Source organism: Blennius ocellaris, assembly GCF_963422515.1.
Source record: "Blennius ocellaris genome assembly, chromosome: 9".
Taxonomy (NCBI): domain Eukaryota; kingdom Metazoa; phylum Chordata; class Actinopteri; order Blenniiformes; family Blenniidae; genus Blennius; species Blennius ocellaris.
The window spans coordinates 29,966,261-29,983,288 of record NC_137658.1 but is presented as its reverse complement, the minus strand read 5'-3'; the positions used below and the strand labels follow the sequence as shown (position 1 = coordinate 29,983,288).

Here is a 17,028-nt window from a genome sequence, read left to right as displayed (position 1 = left end):
AGTGAGATGTTCATGCTCCAGCTTCCCTCGCAGCAGCGCCGGCCTGATGGTGTTGAAAGCGCTGGAGAAATCAAAGAACATGACCCTCACAGCGCTCGGGCTCCCGCCGGGCTCCAGGTGGGTGAGCGCCCCCTGCTGCAGGTAGATGACGGCGTCCTCTACTCCGATGTTAGGCCTGTAGGCAAACTGCAGCGGGTCCAGGGTGGAGCTCACCACAGTGCGGAGGTGGGTGAGGACGAGCTGCTCCATGGTCTTCATCAGGTGGGAGGTCAGGGCGACTGGTCTGTAGTGGGCCGGTTCCCTGGCGTGTGCTGTTTTAGGAACCGGGATCACACAGGAGGTCTTCCACAGGACTGGGACCTTCTCCAGGCTGAGGCCCAGGACCTGGGAGAGCTGGTCTGCACAGGTCCTCAGCAGCCTGGGACTGATGCCGTCTGGTCCTGTGGCTTTCCTCTGCTTCAGTCGCCTCAGCTCTCTCCTCACCTGGTCCGGTGTGATGGAGAGGGGGCAGTCAGGGGGGGACGGGGGTAGACTGCTGGGGGTAGGGCAGGTGATTGAGGAAGTCCGTATGGTGGGTGCTGGAGACGTGGGTGCGGGGGGGCAGGAGGCAGGTGAAGGTGGTCTGGGGAGGGGGGCAGTGTCCACTGAGCTGGAGACGTGTGAAGAGATGGGAGCAGGATGGGGTGCAGAGGGAGTGGGGGGAGAATCAAAACGATTGAAATATTGGTTGAATTGGTCCGCCCGGCGCTGGTCTCCATCAGCTGTCCCTCTGGCACTACGTCCAAATCCGGAGATGTTCTCTAGACCCCTCCACACGTCACACGTTGCCCTGGTCCAGTTTCTGCTCCAGTTTCTGCCCACAGTCCTTCTTGGCCCTCCTGATCCTCCTGGAGCTCGTGTTGGACTCTCCTCTGCTCCTCTCTGTCCCCTGAGTTGAAAGCCCTTTTCTTCTGGTTCAGGAGGGCTTTAAGCTCAGGGGTCACCCAGGGGTGGTTGTTGGAGAAATTCCGGACCTTCCGGGTCGGCACGATGTTCTCCACAAAGAAGTTAATGTCGTCCGTGACACAGTGGGTTAGGCCATCGATGTCGTCCCCATGAGAGTCACACATCATGTCCCAGTCTGTGGTCTGAAAACAGTCTTTAAGCCTCTCATGGCCTCTTCACTCCACACTGTCACAGTCCTCTCCTGCGCTGGCCGTCTCCTCACCTTGGGTGTGGAGACAGTCCTCTCCTGCGCTGGCCGTCTCCTCACCTTGGGTGTGGAGACAGTCCTCTCCTGCGCTGGCTGTCTCCTCACCTTGGGTGTGGAGACAGTCCTCTCCTGCGCTGGCTGTCTCCTCACCTTGGGTGTGGAGACAGTCCTCTTCTGCGCTGGCCGTCTCCTCACCTTGGGTGTGGAGACAGTCCTCTCCTGCGCTGGCCGTCTCCTCACCTTGGGTGTGGACACCGGTCTCAGGTGGACCAGGTTATGATCCGAGCGCCCAAGCAGGGTGAGGGGGGCAGACGTGTAGGCGTCCTTCACATTCGCATACATTAAGTCCAGAGTCCTATTGTCTCTTGTGCGGCACTTCACGTACTGTGTGAAAGTAGGTAGAGTGGCTGAGAGAGGGGCGTGGTTAAAGTCCCCGCTGAGAAGCAGAAGGGCGCGGGGGTGCTGCGTCTGGATCTGAGTCACGGTGGCGCCGATACGTTCACATGCTGCTGCCGCATCAGCAGAGGGAGGAATATATATGCACAAAACCACCGCATGTGACATCTCCCTAGGCAAATAATAGGGCCTCATGCTGACCACCATTAACTCCAGGTCCGGGGAACAGACTTGTTCTTTCACGTGCACGTGGTCCGAGTTACACCAATGTTCGTTCACAAAGACCACGAGTCCTCCGCCTTTCCTCTTTCCGCTCCCCGCCACACACCGGTCTGCACGCACAAGTTTGAATCCGTCCACGGAGACCACAGCGTCCGGCGTCTGTCCACTTAGCCATGTCTCCGTGAAGCACATGAGTCCGCACTCCCGGTAAGCCCTTTGGTGGTGGGTCAGCGCGGCCAGCTCCTCCATCTTGTTGGAGATGAAGCGTACGTTACCCATGACGATACCGGGGAAAAACGGCCTCCTCCGCTTCGTACGTCCACCTCTGCAGCCCCTGCGCTTTCTCCGGAGCCCCGCGGAAAAGGGGATAACAGGCTTCTCCACGTGCAGGTGAGCAGCGTCTCTGAGTCCAAAAGCCTAACAAATGATAGAGGAAACTCTCCTCAATAATCTAGAATATCATTTTCAGTAGTCGAACGGTGTTTTTATTCGCCATCAAAGTTCCGAACACCAAATCCCGCTCTCTTGCTGCAGTTTAAAAGCTCTCTCCTCTGATGGTAAACGTCTTATCTCCTTCAAAACGCTATATCATGATAGAGCAGACTCAAATCAAATCTTTGGTTCAACTTTTTGATTAGTGCAGTGTTTTTTTGTTTGTTAGTTTTTTTTTTAAATTAGCCTTCACAGTTACCAACTCTAAGGCCCAATCCCAATTCTCTTTTGTACGCCTCCGCCTACCCCTTAGCCCTTCACCTCCAAAACGAGGGCAAAGGGATATGTTTCAGCCCTTAGATTTGGGACACCCCTCTCCCTCTGCTCACCCCTTCTCCCTCTGCTCAGCCCCTCCCCTCTCCCTCCGCACACCCCCTCTCCCTCTGCTCAGCCCTGCCCCTCTCCCTCCGTTCAGCCCCGCCCCTCTCCCTCTGCTCAGCCCCTTCTCACTCTGTTCAGCCCCGCCCCTCTCCCTCTGCTCACCCCCCTCTCCCTCTGCTCACCCCCCTCTCCCTCTGCTCAGCCCTGCCCCTCTCCCTCCGTTCAGCCCCGCCCCTCTCCCTCTGCTCAGCCCCCTCTCCCTCTGCTCACCCCCCTCTCCCTCTGCTCACCCCCCTCTCCCTCTGTTCAGCCCCGCCCCTCTCCCTCTGTTCAGCCCTGCCCCTCTCCCTCTGCTCAGCCCCTTCTCACTCTGTTCAGCCCCGCCCCTCTCCCTCTGCTCAGCCCCCTCTCCCTCTGCTCACCCCCCTCTCCCTCTGCTCACCCCCCTCTCCCTCTGTTCAGCCCTGCCCCTCTCCCTCTGCTCACCCCCCTCTCCCTCTGCTCAGCCCCTCCCTCTCTCGCTCCATCTCACAGTTATGACGTCATAATACGGCACCGTTATATCAGCAGAGCTGAGCCACGGATGTTTGTTGATTTTCCAGCAGGAGCATCGTCCTGCCGTCCCAAATTCGACATGTTGCAGGAGCTTGGCTGCTTTGTTTCGTTTTCCACCTTTCCACATCAAGGTGAAGAAATAGGCGGAGACATGGATTACTCAGTTTTTGTGCTGTATTGGGACTTCAGAAATATTTCCTCATTCACCATGTGAAAGCAGATGAGCTTCTTTGTTTGCTCGGGGGTCCCTGTTTTCAAAACACCATATTAGAAGACATTGGAACTCTACAGTGTAATAATAAAATGTTATAAACACGGTCTCTAGCGTATATATGTGAAATGCGAGTCCTTCCGCGCCATGTCCTCCTACCCCTCTGTTTAAAGTGTGCATCTGTAAACTCCTCGTTTAGAGGGGTGAATAGCCCTTCCCCTCACCCCTCCGCCTCTGCACAGTAGTGAAATGGTACACCTCTCGACCCTTGTGAACGCGCATTTCAGTAAGATGACGGGCTAAGGGGGAGAAATGAGACGCAGCCCATATGTCGCAGCCTCCTCCTTGTGACTTTGAGCTCAAATTTCACCCACTAAACTTCCTCAAATGTTGATAAACCTGCGCCAAAACGGTAGCTACAGGACTTGTGCTTTGAATTAAGCCCCAGGACTGCGCCCACACACAGGCATGCACATGTGCTTTTTTTTGCTTTACACATGGGCATGACATGCGGAACTTCGATGTGAGGATTCAGCATGAGAGAACGTGTGTGCCATTTATATAGTACATGGCTCCCACTTCCAAACTATATATATATATATATATATATATATGTTGGGACCATTATGTCCTCATATGGATCACTATTTATGTTTTGGTTGGCTATCGATAATGATTAATAATTATCAAAGATAGTTATTAATAATGTTGAAATTTAATCTGATGTGTATCAGAACCTCGGCGCTCCACCTGTCTTAACAGGAAATGATAGCCAATTCAGTTCTATCAGTCTCATAAGATATACTAAACAGTTAATCAGGAATTTGAATTAATAGTTAAATTAATTACAATTACCAGAATTAACAGTAAAGGTTGAAGGATTTTGGAGTTCTTAACACAGAAGAGGTCGACATTTCATTCACCTTTGTGCTCATTAATAAAACAGCAAGTATGATTCCAAAAATTATATTTATTAACAATGAAAACAAATAAAACAGATTCTAACTACCTATATACAGCTTGGTGTGTGTGTGTGTGTGTGTGTGTGTGGAGAGAAAGAGAGAGAGAGAGAGAGAGTTGGAGGGAGTGTGTGTGTGTGACGTGTGATGGAACTACAAAACAAGATGGTGGATCACAAGAAACTACATTCCAAATGGAGGTTATCAGAGAACAGGAGGTCTGTCCTGAGTCTCCACCATGTGCTGATAGCAAAAGAACAATAGAAGCTAGTCTTTAGCATCTGCTTCCTGTGTGTCTCTGCTAAAGGACCATTTCTAGAATGAGTTGATGTGAATGAGACTTGTCTTGTAAAACGTCAGGAGTCGTCAGATGGTGTTCAGTTACTGTGTGATGTTGTCTTTGATGTGATATGTGTAGGATTGTGAGTTAACTAGTTAGTAAAGCAAAGATTAGCATGCAGACCCTGTGTCTGTGGCAGAGCTAACGTTGGTTTACAGGTTGATAACGGCTCCTAATATCATTATCTATAGAACTCAATCACTGTAACAGAATCAACACATCTTCATAAAGTTAAACAGTTCTATCATAGCATCAGGTTTAACTAATCTCAGGTAAAGCCCAGTTGTTGTTCCCACTTCCTTGAAGGAGTTCAGTTGTTGTCCTGCTGGAGGGAAGCTGGTGTCTTCTCCTGTAGTTAGCACCTCCTGCTAACTGTGGTTGCTGGTTCTGCAGGCTGAGGAGAAGAAGATGAAGTTGATGTTTCAGGAGTCCTTCTTTGCAGCTCCTGGTTGTTCCTTTTGTCCAGACTGAGGAGCTGGTCGCTCAGGTCTGTGATGGTTTTCCTGCTGGTTGAGGAAAACACAAAGAAGTTCTGTGAGGCGTCGTTTCCCTGGTCCGTCCTGGAGGAACTGGTTGGTTTTCCTGGAGATCAGACTCTGGGTGCTGGTCTCTGGATCAGGGGAAGGTCTGACCCTCGTGGCCGGGTCAGCAGATGAGTTGAGGAGTGAAGGCCTCTGGTTGCCGGCCTCTCGTGTTAGTTGTGTGCTAACGCTGGATGAGCTGCTCTGCAGCAACCCACCTCCTTGGAGTTTGCTTTGCAAGAGAGAGAGAAGCCTGGCTTCGCAGGCTCTTTGTTCCACGTGTGGATTCAGAGGTGTCGAAGCCTGAGAGCTTCAATCAATCAGTGACTGGCTGATTGCATGGGGGAAGAGTCTTGAGCAGAAAGGGGGGGAGGAAGGTCCTGGAGAATGTCCCCCCTTCCCCACTCTAGGTGTGAAAGGCCATCACATTCCTGGGTCAGAATTCATGTCATGACTGCGTCTCATGACAAATGAATATTGTCTCTCCCCAGAAATGAACAAACTTTCTGTGGTCCTACAGATCCCAACATATACACTCCTCAAAACAATAAATGGAACACTAAAATAACACATCCTAGATCTGAATGAATGAAATATTCCTATTAAATACTTTGTTCTTTACATAGTTGATTGTGCTGACAACAAAATCACACAAAAATGATCAATGGAAATCAAATGTATTAACCCACGGAGGTCTGGATTTGGAGTCACACTCAGAATTAAAGTGGAAAAACACTACAGGCTGATCCAACTTTGATGTAATGTCCTTAAAACAAGTCAGAATGAGGCTCAGTAGTGGGCGTGGCCTCCACCTGTAGGACCTGCCTACAACACCTGGGCTCCTGAGGAAGTAGGGAATGTAATGTCCTTACAACCAGTCAGAATGAGGCTCAGTAGTGGGCGTGGCCTCCACCTGTAGGACCTCCCTACAACACCTGGGCTCCTGATGAGGTAGGGAATGTAATGTCCTTACAACCAGTCAGAATGAGGCTCAGTAGTGGGCGTGGCCTCCACCTGTAGGACCTCCCTACAACGCCTGGGCTCCTGAGGAAGTAGGGAATGTAATGTCCTTACAAGCAGTCAGAATGAGGCTCAGTAGTGGGCGTGGCCTCCACCTGTAGGACCTCCCTACAACGCCTGGGCTCCTGATGAGGTAGGGAATGTAATGTCCTTACAAGCAGTCAGAATGAGGCTCAGTAGTGGGCGTGGCCTCCACCTGTAGGACCTCCCTACAACGCCTGGGCTCCTGATGAGGTAGGGAATGTAATGTCCTTACAACCAGTCAGAATGAGGCTCAGTAGTGGGCGTGGCCTCCACCTGTATTACCTCCCTACAACGCCTGGGCTCCTGAGGAAGTAGGGAATGTAATGTCCTTACAACCAGTCAGAATGAGGCTCAGTAGTGGGCGTGGCCTCCACCTGTAGGACCTCCCTACAACGCCTGGGCTCCTGATGAAGTAGGGAATGTAATGTCCTTACAAGCAGTCAGAATGAGGCTCAGTAGTGGGCGTGGCCTCCACCTGTAGGACCTCCCTACAACGCCTGGGCTCCTGATGAAGTAGGGAATGTAATGTCCTTACAAGCAGTCAGAATGAGGCTCAGTAGTGGGCGTGGCCTCCACCTGTAGGACCTCCCTACAACACCTGGGCTCCTGATGAAGTAGGGAATGTAATGTCCTTACAACCAGTCAGAATGAGGCTCAGTAGTGGGCGTGGCCTCCACCTGTAGGACCTCCCTACAACGCTTGGGCTCCTGATGAAGTAGGGAATGTAATGTCCTTACAACCAGTCAGAATGAGGCTCAGTAGTGGGCGTGGCCTCCACCTGTAGGACCTCCCTACAACACCTGGGCTCCTGATGAAGTAGGGGATGTAATGTCCTTACAACCAGTCAGAATGAGGCTCAGTAGTGGGCGTGGCCTCCACCTGTAGGACCTCCCTACAACGCCTGGGCTCCTGAGGAAGTAGGGAATGTAATGTCCTTACAACCAGTTAGAATGAGGCTCAGTAGTGGGCGTGGCCTCCACCTGTAGGACCTGCCTACAACGCCTGGGCTCCTGATGAAGTAGGGAATGTAATGTCCTTACAACCAGTCAGAATGAGGCTCAGTAGTGGGCGTGGCCTCCACCTGTAGGACCTCCCTACAACACCTGGGCTCCTGATGAAGTAGGGGATGTAATGTCCTTACAACCAGTCAGAATGAGGCTCAGTAGTGGGCGTGGCCTCCACCTGTAGGACCTCCCTACAACGCCTGGGCTCCTGATGAGTTAGGGAGGGTCTCCTGAGGGGTCTCCTCCCAGACCTGGACTAAAGCATCTGCCAACTCCTGGACGGTCTGAGGTGCAACGTGGCCTTGGTGGATGGAGCAAGTCATGGTGTCCCAGATGTGCTCAACTGGATTCAGGTCTGGGGACTGGGCGGGCCGGTCCAGAGCATCAAGGTCTTCGTCTTGCAGGAACTGCTGACACTCCAGCCACAGGAGGTCTAGCATGGTCTCATTAGGAGGAACTCAGAGCCAACCACACCAGCATCTGGTCTCACCAGGGGTCTGAGGACCTCATCTCAGTACCTAATTTGGTCTCACCAGGGGTCTGAGGACCTCATCTCAGTACCTAGTGGTGGTCTCACCAGGGGTCTGAGGACCTCATCTCAGTACCTAATGTGGTCTCACCAGGGGTCTGAGGACCTCATCTCAGTACCTAATGGTGGTCTCACCAGGGGTCTGAGGACCTCATCTCAGTACCTAATGGTGGTCTCACCAGGGGTCTGAGGACCTCATCTCAGTACCTAGTGGTGGTCTCACCAGGGGTCTGAGGACCTCATCTCGGTAACTAATGGTGGTCTCACCAGGGGTCTGAGGACCTCATCTCAGTACCTAATGGTGGTCTCACCAGGGGTCTGAGGACCTCATCTCGGTACCTAGTGGTGGTCTCACCAGGGGTCTGAGGACCTCATCTCAGTACCTAATGGTGGTCTCACCAGGGGTCTGAGGACCTCATCTCAGTACCTAATGGTGGTCTCACCAGGGGTCTGAGGACCTCATCTCGGTACCTAGTGGTGGTCTCACCAGGGGTCTGAGGACCTCATCTCGGTACCTAGTGGTGGTCTCACCAGGGGTCTGAGGACCTCATCTCAGTACCTAGTGGTGGTCTCACCAGGGGTCTGAGGACCTCATCTCAGTACCTAGTGGTGGTCTCACCAGGGGTCTGAGGACCTCATCTCAGTACCTAATGGTGGTCTCACCAGGGGTCTGAGGACCTCATCTCGGTACCTAGTGGTGGTCTCACCAGGGGTCTGAGGACCTCATCTCAGTACCTAATGGTGGTCTCACCAGGGGTCTGAGGACCTCATCTCGGTACCTAGTGGTGGTCTCACCAGGGGTCTGAGGACCTCATCTCAGTACCTAATGGTGGTCTCACCAGGGGTCTGAGGACCTCATCTCAGTACCTAGTGGTGGTCTCACCAGGGGTCTGAGGACCTCATCTCAGTACCTAGTGGTGGTCTCACCAGGGGTCTGAGGACCTCATCTCGGTACCTAGTGGTGGTCTCACCAGGGGTCTGAGGACCTCATCTCAGTACCTAGTGGTGGTCTCACCAGGGGTCTGAGGACCTCATCTCAGTACCTAGTGGTGGTCTCACCAGGGGTCTGAGGACCTCATCTCGGTACCTAGTGGTGGTCTCACCAGGGGTCTGAGGACCTCATCTCAGTACCTAATGGTGGTCTCACCAGGGGTCTGAGGACCTCATCTCAGAACCTAATGGTGGTCTCACCAGGGGTCTGAGGACCTCATCTCAGTACCTAGTGGTGGTCTCACCAGGGGTCTGAGGACCTCATCTCAGTACCTAATGGTGGTCTCACCAGGGGTCTGAGGACCTCATCTCAGAACCTAATGGTGGTCTCACCAGGGGTCTGAGGACCTCATCTCAGTACCTAATGGTGGTCTCACCAGGGGTCTGAGGACCTCATCTCAGTACCTAGTGGTGGTCTCACCAGGGGTCTGAGGACCTCATCTCAGTACCTAGTGGTGGTCTCACCAGGGGTCTGAGGACCTCATCTCAGTACCTAGTGGTGGTCTCACCAGGGGTCTGAGGACCTCATCTCAGTACCTAGTGGTGGTCTCACCAGGGGTCTGAGGACCTCATCTCAGTACCTAGTGGTGGTCTCACCAGGGGTCTGAGGACCTCATCTCAGTACCTAGTGGTGGTCTCACCAGGGGTCTGAGGACCTCATCTCAGTACCTAATGGTGGTCTCACCAGGGGTCTGAGGACCTCATCTCAGTACCTAGTGGTGGTCTCACCAGGGGTCTGAGGACCTCATCTCGGTACCTAATGGCAGTCAGGCTACCTCTGGAGCACATGGAGGCTGTGGCCCCCAGAGAAATGACCCCCGACCATTACTGACCCACTGCCAAAGCGCTCATGCTGGAGGAGGTTCCTGCAGCAGAACGTTCTCCACAGGGTCTCCAGACTCTGTCACGTCTGCCACATGTGCTCAGTGAGAACCTTCTCTCATCAGTGAAGACCACAGGGTGCCAGTGGCCAATTTGCCCTTCTTGGTGTTCTCTGGCAAATGCCAAACGTCCTGCACGGTGTTGGGCTGTAAGCACAACCCCCACCTGTGGACGTAGGAGGTAGCAGTCCTGCTGCTGGCTTGTTGCCCTCCTGCGGCCTCCTCCACGTCTCCTGGTGTCCTGGCCTGTCTCCTGGTATGTCCTCCTTGCTCTGGACACTAAGCTGAGAGACACAGCAAACCTTCCTGCCACTGCTGGTATTGATGTTCCATCCTGGATGAGCTGCACTACCTGAGCCACTTGTGTGGTTGTAGACTCCGTCTCATGCTAGCATGAGAGTGAAGCACCGCCAGCATTCAAAAGTGACCAACACCTCAGCCAGAGAGCAGAGGAACTGAGAAGTGGTCTGTGGAACCACCTGCAGAACCACTCCTTTATTTGGGTTGTCTTGCTAATTGCCTATAATTTCCACCTGTTGTCTTTTCCATTTGCACAACAGCAGGTGAAACAGTTGGATTTCACAGAAGTGTGATTGACTTGGAGTTGCATTGTGTTGTTTAAGTGCTCCCTTTATTTTTTGGAGCAGTGTATATATACATACACAGCCTATGATAATATAAATGATACCTTATGAAAATATAGTCACAGAAAATAGATAATCTATATTTAAGTACACACACACAGGGTTGTGTAGTAACGGATTACATGTAGCGGCGTTACGTAATTAGGATACAAAACAATTTAACTAATCCGTTACAATACCTAAAAAATGTGTAATCTCATTATAGGTACATTTGATAAAAAACTGGGATGACTGATCAGGATTACAATTGAAAATTAAATGGAATAAATTAGAGATGCAGTGGTCACATGTGCCGTCCACTGGCATTGCGACACTTCCAGGCTGGCCAGTGTTGCCATGGATACTGCAGCCAGCTGCTTTCATCACTGCTTTAAAGTGGGAGGAGTCTCTTAACCTCTCTGTACAACACTACTAAATGTTAACATGAAGCATCAAAGTTGTTACTACAAATTAATGTTCATTAATTATTCGATACACATTTCAAATGTTGAGCATTTGTTTTAAAACTTTGTACATTTCAAGTTGGGATTGTTTTTCTGGCTTTTATATATTGTATGTAAATTTTGCATACAGTTTAGATAGTTATGTTTTTCATTATTTATCTTGTATGTTAATAATTTAATAAAGTATTTCTTTACTAATCCGTCCTCTTGAACTTTATTCGTCATCATTCTGGGGCCGGGAGGCCCCATGGTCCTTTATGCCTACACACAATATGAACTATGGCAACTCTACATGGACAAAGTACAATATGGGATGGCTGGATGGACGGATAAAATACATGGATAAAAAAATCCCAAATCAAATAGTTTATGTTGAAGAAAAGTGCTTGATGCTCAAAAACACTTGGAAAGTACTTGAAAGGGAAAAGTAATAGGAAGAGGGGCAAAAAAGACGTACACTTCATAATCAGATGAGACGAAGCTTCACCACACACCTTCAGTTTCTACACTCTCCTGAAGTAGAACCACACACCTTCAGTTTCTACACTCTCCTGAAGTAGAACCACACACCTTCAGTTTCTACACTCTCCTGAAGTAAAACCACACACCTTCAGTTTCTACACTCTCCTGAAGTAAAACCACACACCTTCAGTTTCTACACTCTCCTGAAGTAAAACCACACACCTTCAGTCTCTACACTCTCCTGAAGTAAAACCACACACCTTCAGTCTCTACACTCTCCTGAAGTAAAACCACACACCTTCAGTTTCTACACTCTCCTGAAGTAAAACCACACACCTTCAGTCTCTACACTCTCCTGAAGTAAAACCACACACCTTCAGTCTCTACACTCTCCTGAAGTAAAACCACACACCTTCAGTTTCTACACTCTCCTGAAGTAAAACCACACACCTTCAGTTTCTACACTCTCCTGAAGTAAAACCACACACCTTCAGTCTCTACACTCTCCTGAAGTAAAACCACACACCTTCCTGAAGTTAAACTCGAGTGAGCACTGCTGCTTCGGGACATTCAGAGGCATTAAACCACTCGTAGCCTCCTGTTCACCTCACACAACCATGCTAGCGTTCCACGAAGCTCATGTTAGCTTCCAAACTTATTTACACTGTGACGGGAGAAACTTGCAGCCAGTAATAATGCAAAACGTTATCAGCAAGCGCCACCCTGGGCAGATGTGGTAGTATGAAATGTACAAATGTCTGCATGTATTCGCTCAAAAGACAGCTTGAGATTAGTGTATGGTCAGTACAGGAAGCAGTACAGTTTTTTGTTCATTTTGGACAATGTGGGGGTCTGCCTGATGTCGTCATCTCATAATAAACTAGTTCTATTTTTAAAACCTCAATCTCTTTATTAATCACTATTAATTAATATTTTATATAATCTTATTCTATTTCAAGTGTTTTATTCAACACAGTCCAAGAATGAGAGTTTTCTCAAGACTTAGGCATAGCAGTAGAGGAATAAGCTAAAGCATGACCACTCGGCACGCCGCCATAACCGGAAACCCTGTTAATCCGTTTTAAGATGAATGACAAGAGTTGTAGCATGTGGCCTCAGTGGTCCTGTGTTTGAGTTCTATTTAATCAATTCCCTCTAATTCACCCTGAATCGAAGCAGGTTCAGTACCTGATGGTGTCTTCAGGGAAACCTGATGGTGTCTCCGGGAAACCTGATGGTGTCTCACAGTGTCTCCTGTTGTCTCCCATCATGTTCTGTCCAGAAGTGAGCTTCATGCTGGAGAGGAGGAGCCTCTGAAGTGTGTGTGCAGGAGACTGGGCGGCAGTGTCTCAGACGTCATGGCACCAAGGAGGAAAGCTTCCAAACTTCAGCCTGCAGGGGGCAGCAGTGGAGGGGAGCACATCCTGAGACCCAGTGAGCACAAAGACTACATCAACGAGCTGTCCCACGAGGTCCTCTGTCATATATTCAGGTACAACCCCCTCCAGCTGCACCCCAAGCACCTGCTGTGTGCCACTGGAATGGCATTGATATGAGGAGGTCATAGGAAGGGCTTTATAGCCCCTCAAAGAAAAGACAGTCACAAACAAAAAGCCATTGATGACATCTGAGATAACCAGGAGTCTTCCACATATGTCCGTATGAAGGAGAAGGCTGGGGAAGTTAACATTACTCTAGTCATTTCAGTCCAAAAATGCATCAATGCTCCATTCACCACTCTCTTCCACAGCTGAATCATGGGAGGACTTAGGTGTTGAAGGACTGAGTCGGAGCTCAATTTCATGAGAAAATTACAGAAAATAAAATGCTGCAGTCAATTTGTGCTTCATTCACGTCTTTAGTAAGACTTATGAAATATATACTTCACGAAAGAAGTATGTATGTATTTCACTCCAGGAGTTCTGAGTCATCGGGATTCAAAAGCCCCGTTTCCACCGCACAAAAAGTGCAGGGATAGACCGGTTTAGTCCGTTCCGGTTTGAGTTTCCACTGCAGGAATGCGGGAACAACCTCTCCAAAGGCGGTCGCTTCTCCGCTCCCCTTCCGTTGGGGTACCAGGACCATGGAACGGGTCTGAGGTTGAGGAGCTGTCTGCTGATTGGTCCGTGATTTACTACACGCCCTCAATATTTTAATGTCTCTATGCTGATTGGTCAGTGATTTACTACACGCCCTCAATATTTTAATGTCTGTCTGCTGATTGGTCAGTGATTTACTACACGCCCTCAATACGTTAATGTGTCAGCTGGATGAAGCCTCTGCTGTCAGTGTGGTCAGCTGTGCTCTGGTTGTTTTTATTTTCCTTTTCTTTTCTTTGCTGCTCAACTTTAGTGTTTGTTGTGGGGCTTGGGACTTTGCATCGCGTTGGAGCTTTCTGTTTGCAGCATAACTGCAGCCACAACTTCCATGTTGGTTCTGAGAGAGCGAACGCTCCGGCGACTTGCCCCGCACCTGAGCGCCCCGTCTGGCTGCGGCACAGAGCCGCACCGGTGCACTCGGAGGCTCCGAGCTTCTCTGCATCGCGTCTGCGGTCCATCCCTGCAATGCAGCAGCACTGACTGCGGTTGAACAGAACGCTGACCACCTCTGCTTTGCGTTTGAACAGAAACCACGCCGGTGGGTGCACCGCGCCCCGGTGGGTCTGTGGTTTCTGTTCAAACACGAGGCAGAGGTGGTCAGCGTTCTGTTCGGTGATCAGCGCTGGAGTAGAGTGGCTACTCTTGCGTTTGAGCAGAAAGCTCAAGGCTCCCGTGTCCCAGAGCAGTGCACCAGTGCAGCTCTGTGCCGCAGCCAGCCGGGGCGCTCGGGTGCGGGGCAAGTTGCCGGAGCATTCGCTCTTTCAGAACCAACATGGAAGTTGTGGCTGCAGCTCTGCTGCTGCAAAAAATAACAAGTGCAAAGTGGAGGATGTAAACAACAACAGAGGATTCATAAGATCTAGATCTGCCGCCAAGCTGAGAAGACAGTTGTAACGTCACATATCTGCGGAGCTCTTAAGCCCCGCCCACTTTTAAAGCTCCTTTCTGCGGTGGAAACGGGTACCAGATTTGGCTCCGGTTATGCTCCGTACCGCTCCGTTCCGTCCCCGCACTTTTTGTGCGGTAGAACCGAGGCTTTATATTCTTAGAACCAGATACCAGCAGATCACACAGGCTCACTTCACTTCCATCTTCGACGATGCGGTTGGTTGCATTTTCCCCCTCAATGTAAAGCGTGAAACAAGCGTACTCACACACTACTTGCAGAGATGTCTGCACAGTCTCTGCTGGATGAATGTTTTTCACATGTGAGTAATCATACAGAATTAGGTATTTTCGTCTGTCATTGATTCAACATTCCACATTGTGACTCAGCTGGAGGAAACCATCAGGTGAGCTCAGTGAGTCCCTGCTGTGTTTTTCAGGTACCTCCCTATGAAGGACATCATGTGCATGGAGTGCCTGTCTCGGAAACTTCGAGAAGCTGTCACTTTGTACCTGCGAGTGGTCAAAGTGGTGGATCTGTGTGCCGGCCGCTGGTGGGAGTACATGCCTTCAGGTTAGTGCCATCTGCTGTAACGTTTAGGGCCTGAAGACGTCCTTTACGCAAACTTCATCGCCAGCAGCAAAGCATTTCTAAAATGAAGACAACACTGATTTATTTATATTAAAAAACATTCCTGACCTTTTTCTATTTCCACCAATTCCTTTGTTGTTTGCTGATTTCTTATCATATATCATACAGGTAAACTGAGGAAACTACTCTTAATACAGCTATGATAATATGATAATACAGCTGTAATATATGTTATTTAAACAGGTTCTCATGTGACATAGGCTACGTTCACGCCGCAGGCCGTGATCCTAAAATTCCGATTTTTTGCTGGGATCCAATATTTTTGCATGATCATTTCAAAGGCGACCTGATTTCACACGAGTCATTGTGGGTAAAGAATCTGAATTGCTTCGCATTTCCCTGCAGTGTGAACAAGGCCATAAACAGTGTGAGAAGACATGATTGCCATGACCAAACAAAACAAAACAAAACGACACACACACAAAAAAGTCCAGGGTTTGTTCTTATTACCCCTCTCTTATGGCTTTGTTTCTTCATATTTATGGACATGCACAATCCATATGTACATCCATACAACTCCAGCATTCCAACAAAGAGGAGCATCAGACCTACAGTCAGCCACCAAAGATCTTAAAATTGTGATTTTAAAAGTAAAACAGAGCGATAGAACAGAATGGCTTCTCACTGCCTTGGCTCAGCCTGGTCCAGTATGGACACTATAACGGGCCTCCAGAACACAAGAGATTGCACTAATGTCACTTTAAATGGCTTCAGCTCCGACAATGCTCTTGATTGCTTTTATACTCATTTAATTTGCTTGATCATAGAAATGACACACAGAAACTAAGCTAAACTAACTGTGTGACAACCAGCATTTCTCTATAAAACCCGAGGAGGTGGAAAAAGCCTTAACTGCACAAATGTTAACAAAAGTCATGGACCAGATCAAATCTGTGGCCGGCAACTGAAAACCTGTGCACAACTCAGCCCAGTTTTTCATAAAAAAACTTTGAACAGATCCTTGGAAGCACAGCAGGCCCTCAGGCTCTGGAAGGGTGCTGTCATTGTCCCAGTCCCTAAATCCAATCGTCCCACGACTCTCACTGACTTCAGACCAGTGGCCTTGACATCAATCATTATTAAAACCTTTGAATAACTGGTGCGGTCTGAAATTTTGGTAAATAATAAGAATGCAATTGATCCATCCCAGTTTGTCTTCAGGCCCAGAAGAAGAGTGGAGGATGCTACACTCACTCTGGTTATCATGGTTTTTAATCACCTGCAGGGGAGCGGGTGTCATGCACGGCTTTGATTTGTTGAATTTTCTTTTGCTTTTAGTACGACTCAGCCATACATTATAACCCAGAGATTTTCAGAACATTGGAAACCTAGTAATTATCTTGTGGGCTGGATTTTAAACTATTTAACAAACAGGACACAGGGGGTCTGGGTCAATGGGTTTTTATCTCCTAAACTGTGCTCCTACAAGGTCTCACCACTAGGGGGTGGGCTCTTACCATTGTTATTTATTCTTTAAACTAATATGTGTCAGGGCACTTTTTAAGACTGATTCATTTTAAAATATGCCAATGACTCCGATTGTGAGCCTGCTATAGGCAAATGAAAAAAGCTATGGCCCGCTCCTTCACAACTTTGTCAGGTGGTGTGAAGATGCACACCTACAGCACAATATATCCAAAACCAAGGACATGGCATTGACTTCTGGAAAAACACAAATAAACCTGAGCCCACCATCATCAAGGGACAAATTATCAAGCAAGTGCAATCACATAAATATCTGGGGACTATCATTGACTCAAGGTTAAACTTTAAAGAAAAACTGAGGCGGTGAACAAGAAGGGACACAAGCATCTGTGTTGTCTGCAAAAGTTGTCCTGTTTCAGGCGGCTGATTGGAGCATCACAGCTGAGCTTACAGTCGCTGTGCAACAGGCAGCCACAGTGACTGTAAGGTCCATTTCTGGAGATGGCTCCCATCTCCTGGCCATAGAGTTCCAGCTCCTGCTATCTGGACAGAGATTCCACATCCCAAATCTTCAGACGAGCCACTACAGGAGCAACTTTGGTCCTGCTGCCATTTGTTTTCTAAATCGGTCTTAATTGCACTTTACTCTTGGGTCTTGTTGTCTAATAAAGTTGACCTGATTTTTATTTTTTTATTGTTCCCTTTTTAATCGTATTTTCAACAAGTCTTTGTTGTGGCATTTTTAGTGGTTCCTTCTATTT

The 17,028-nt window shown here is 49.2% G+C and overlaps 1 protein-coding gene across 2 annotated transcripts in view; it reads left to right on the top strand.

Annotated features, from left to right (window-relative positions):
- Window positions 1–17,028, top strand: part of fbxo38 (F-box protein 38) — a 184,440-nt gene that overhangs the window by 62,427 nt on the left and 104,985 nt on the right. For both annotated transcript variants that reach the window (XM_080502309.1, XM_080502308.1), the window contains exons 2-3: window positions 12,489–12,698; window positions 14,631–14,764. In XM_080502309.1, coding sequence (XP_080358435.1) covers window positions 12,565–12,698; window positions 14,631–14,764 — 268 coding nt within the window. In that variant the 5' untranslated portion in view covers window positions 12,489–12,564. The remainder of the gene's footprint in view (window positions 1–12,488; window positions 12,699–14,630; window positions 14,765–17,028) is intronic.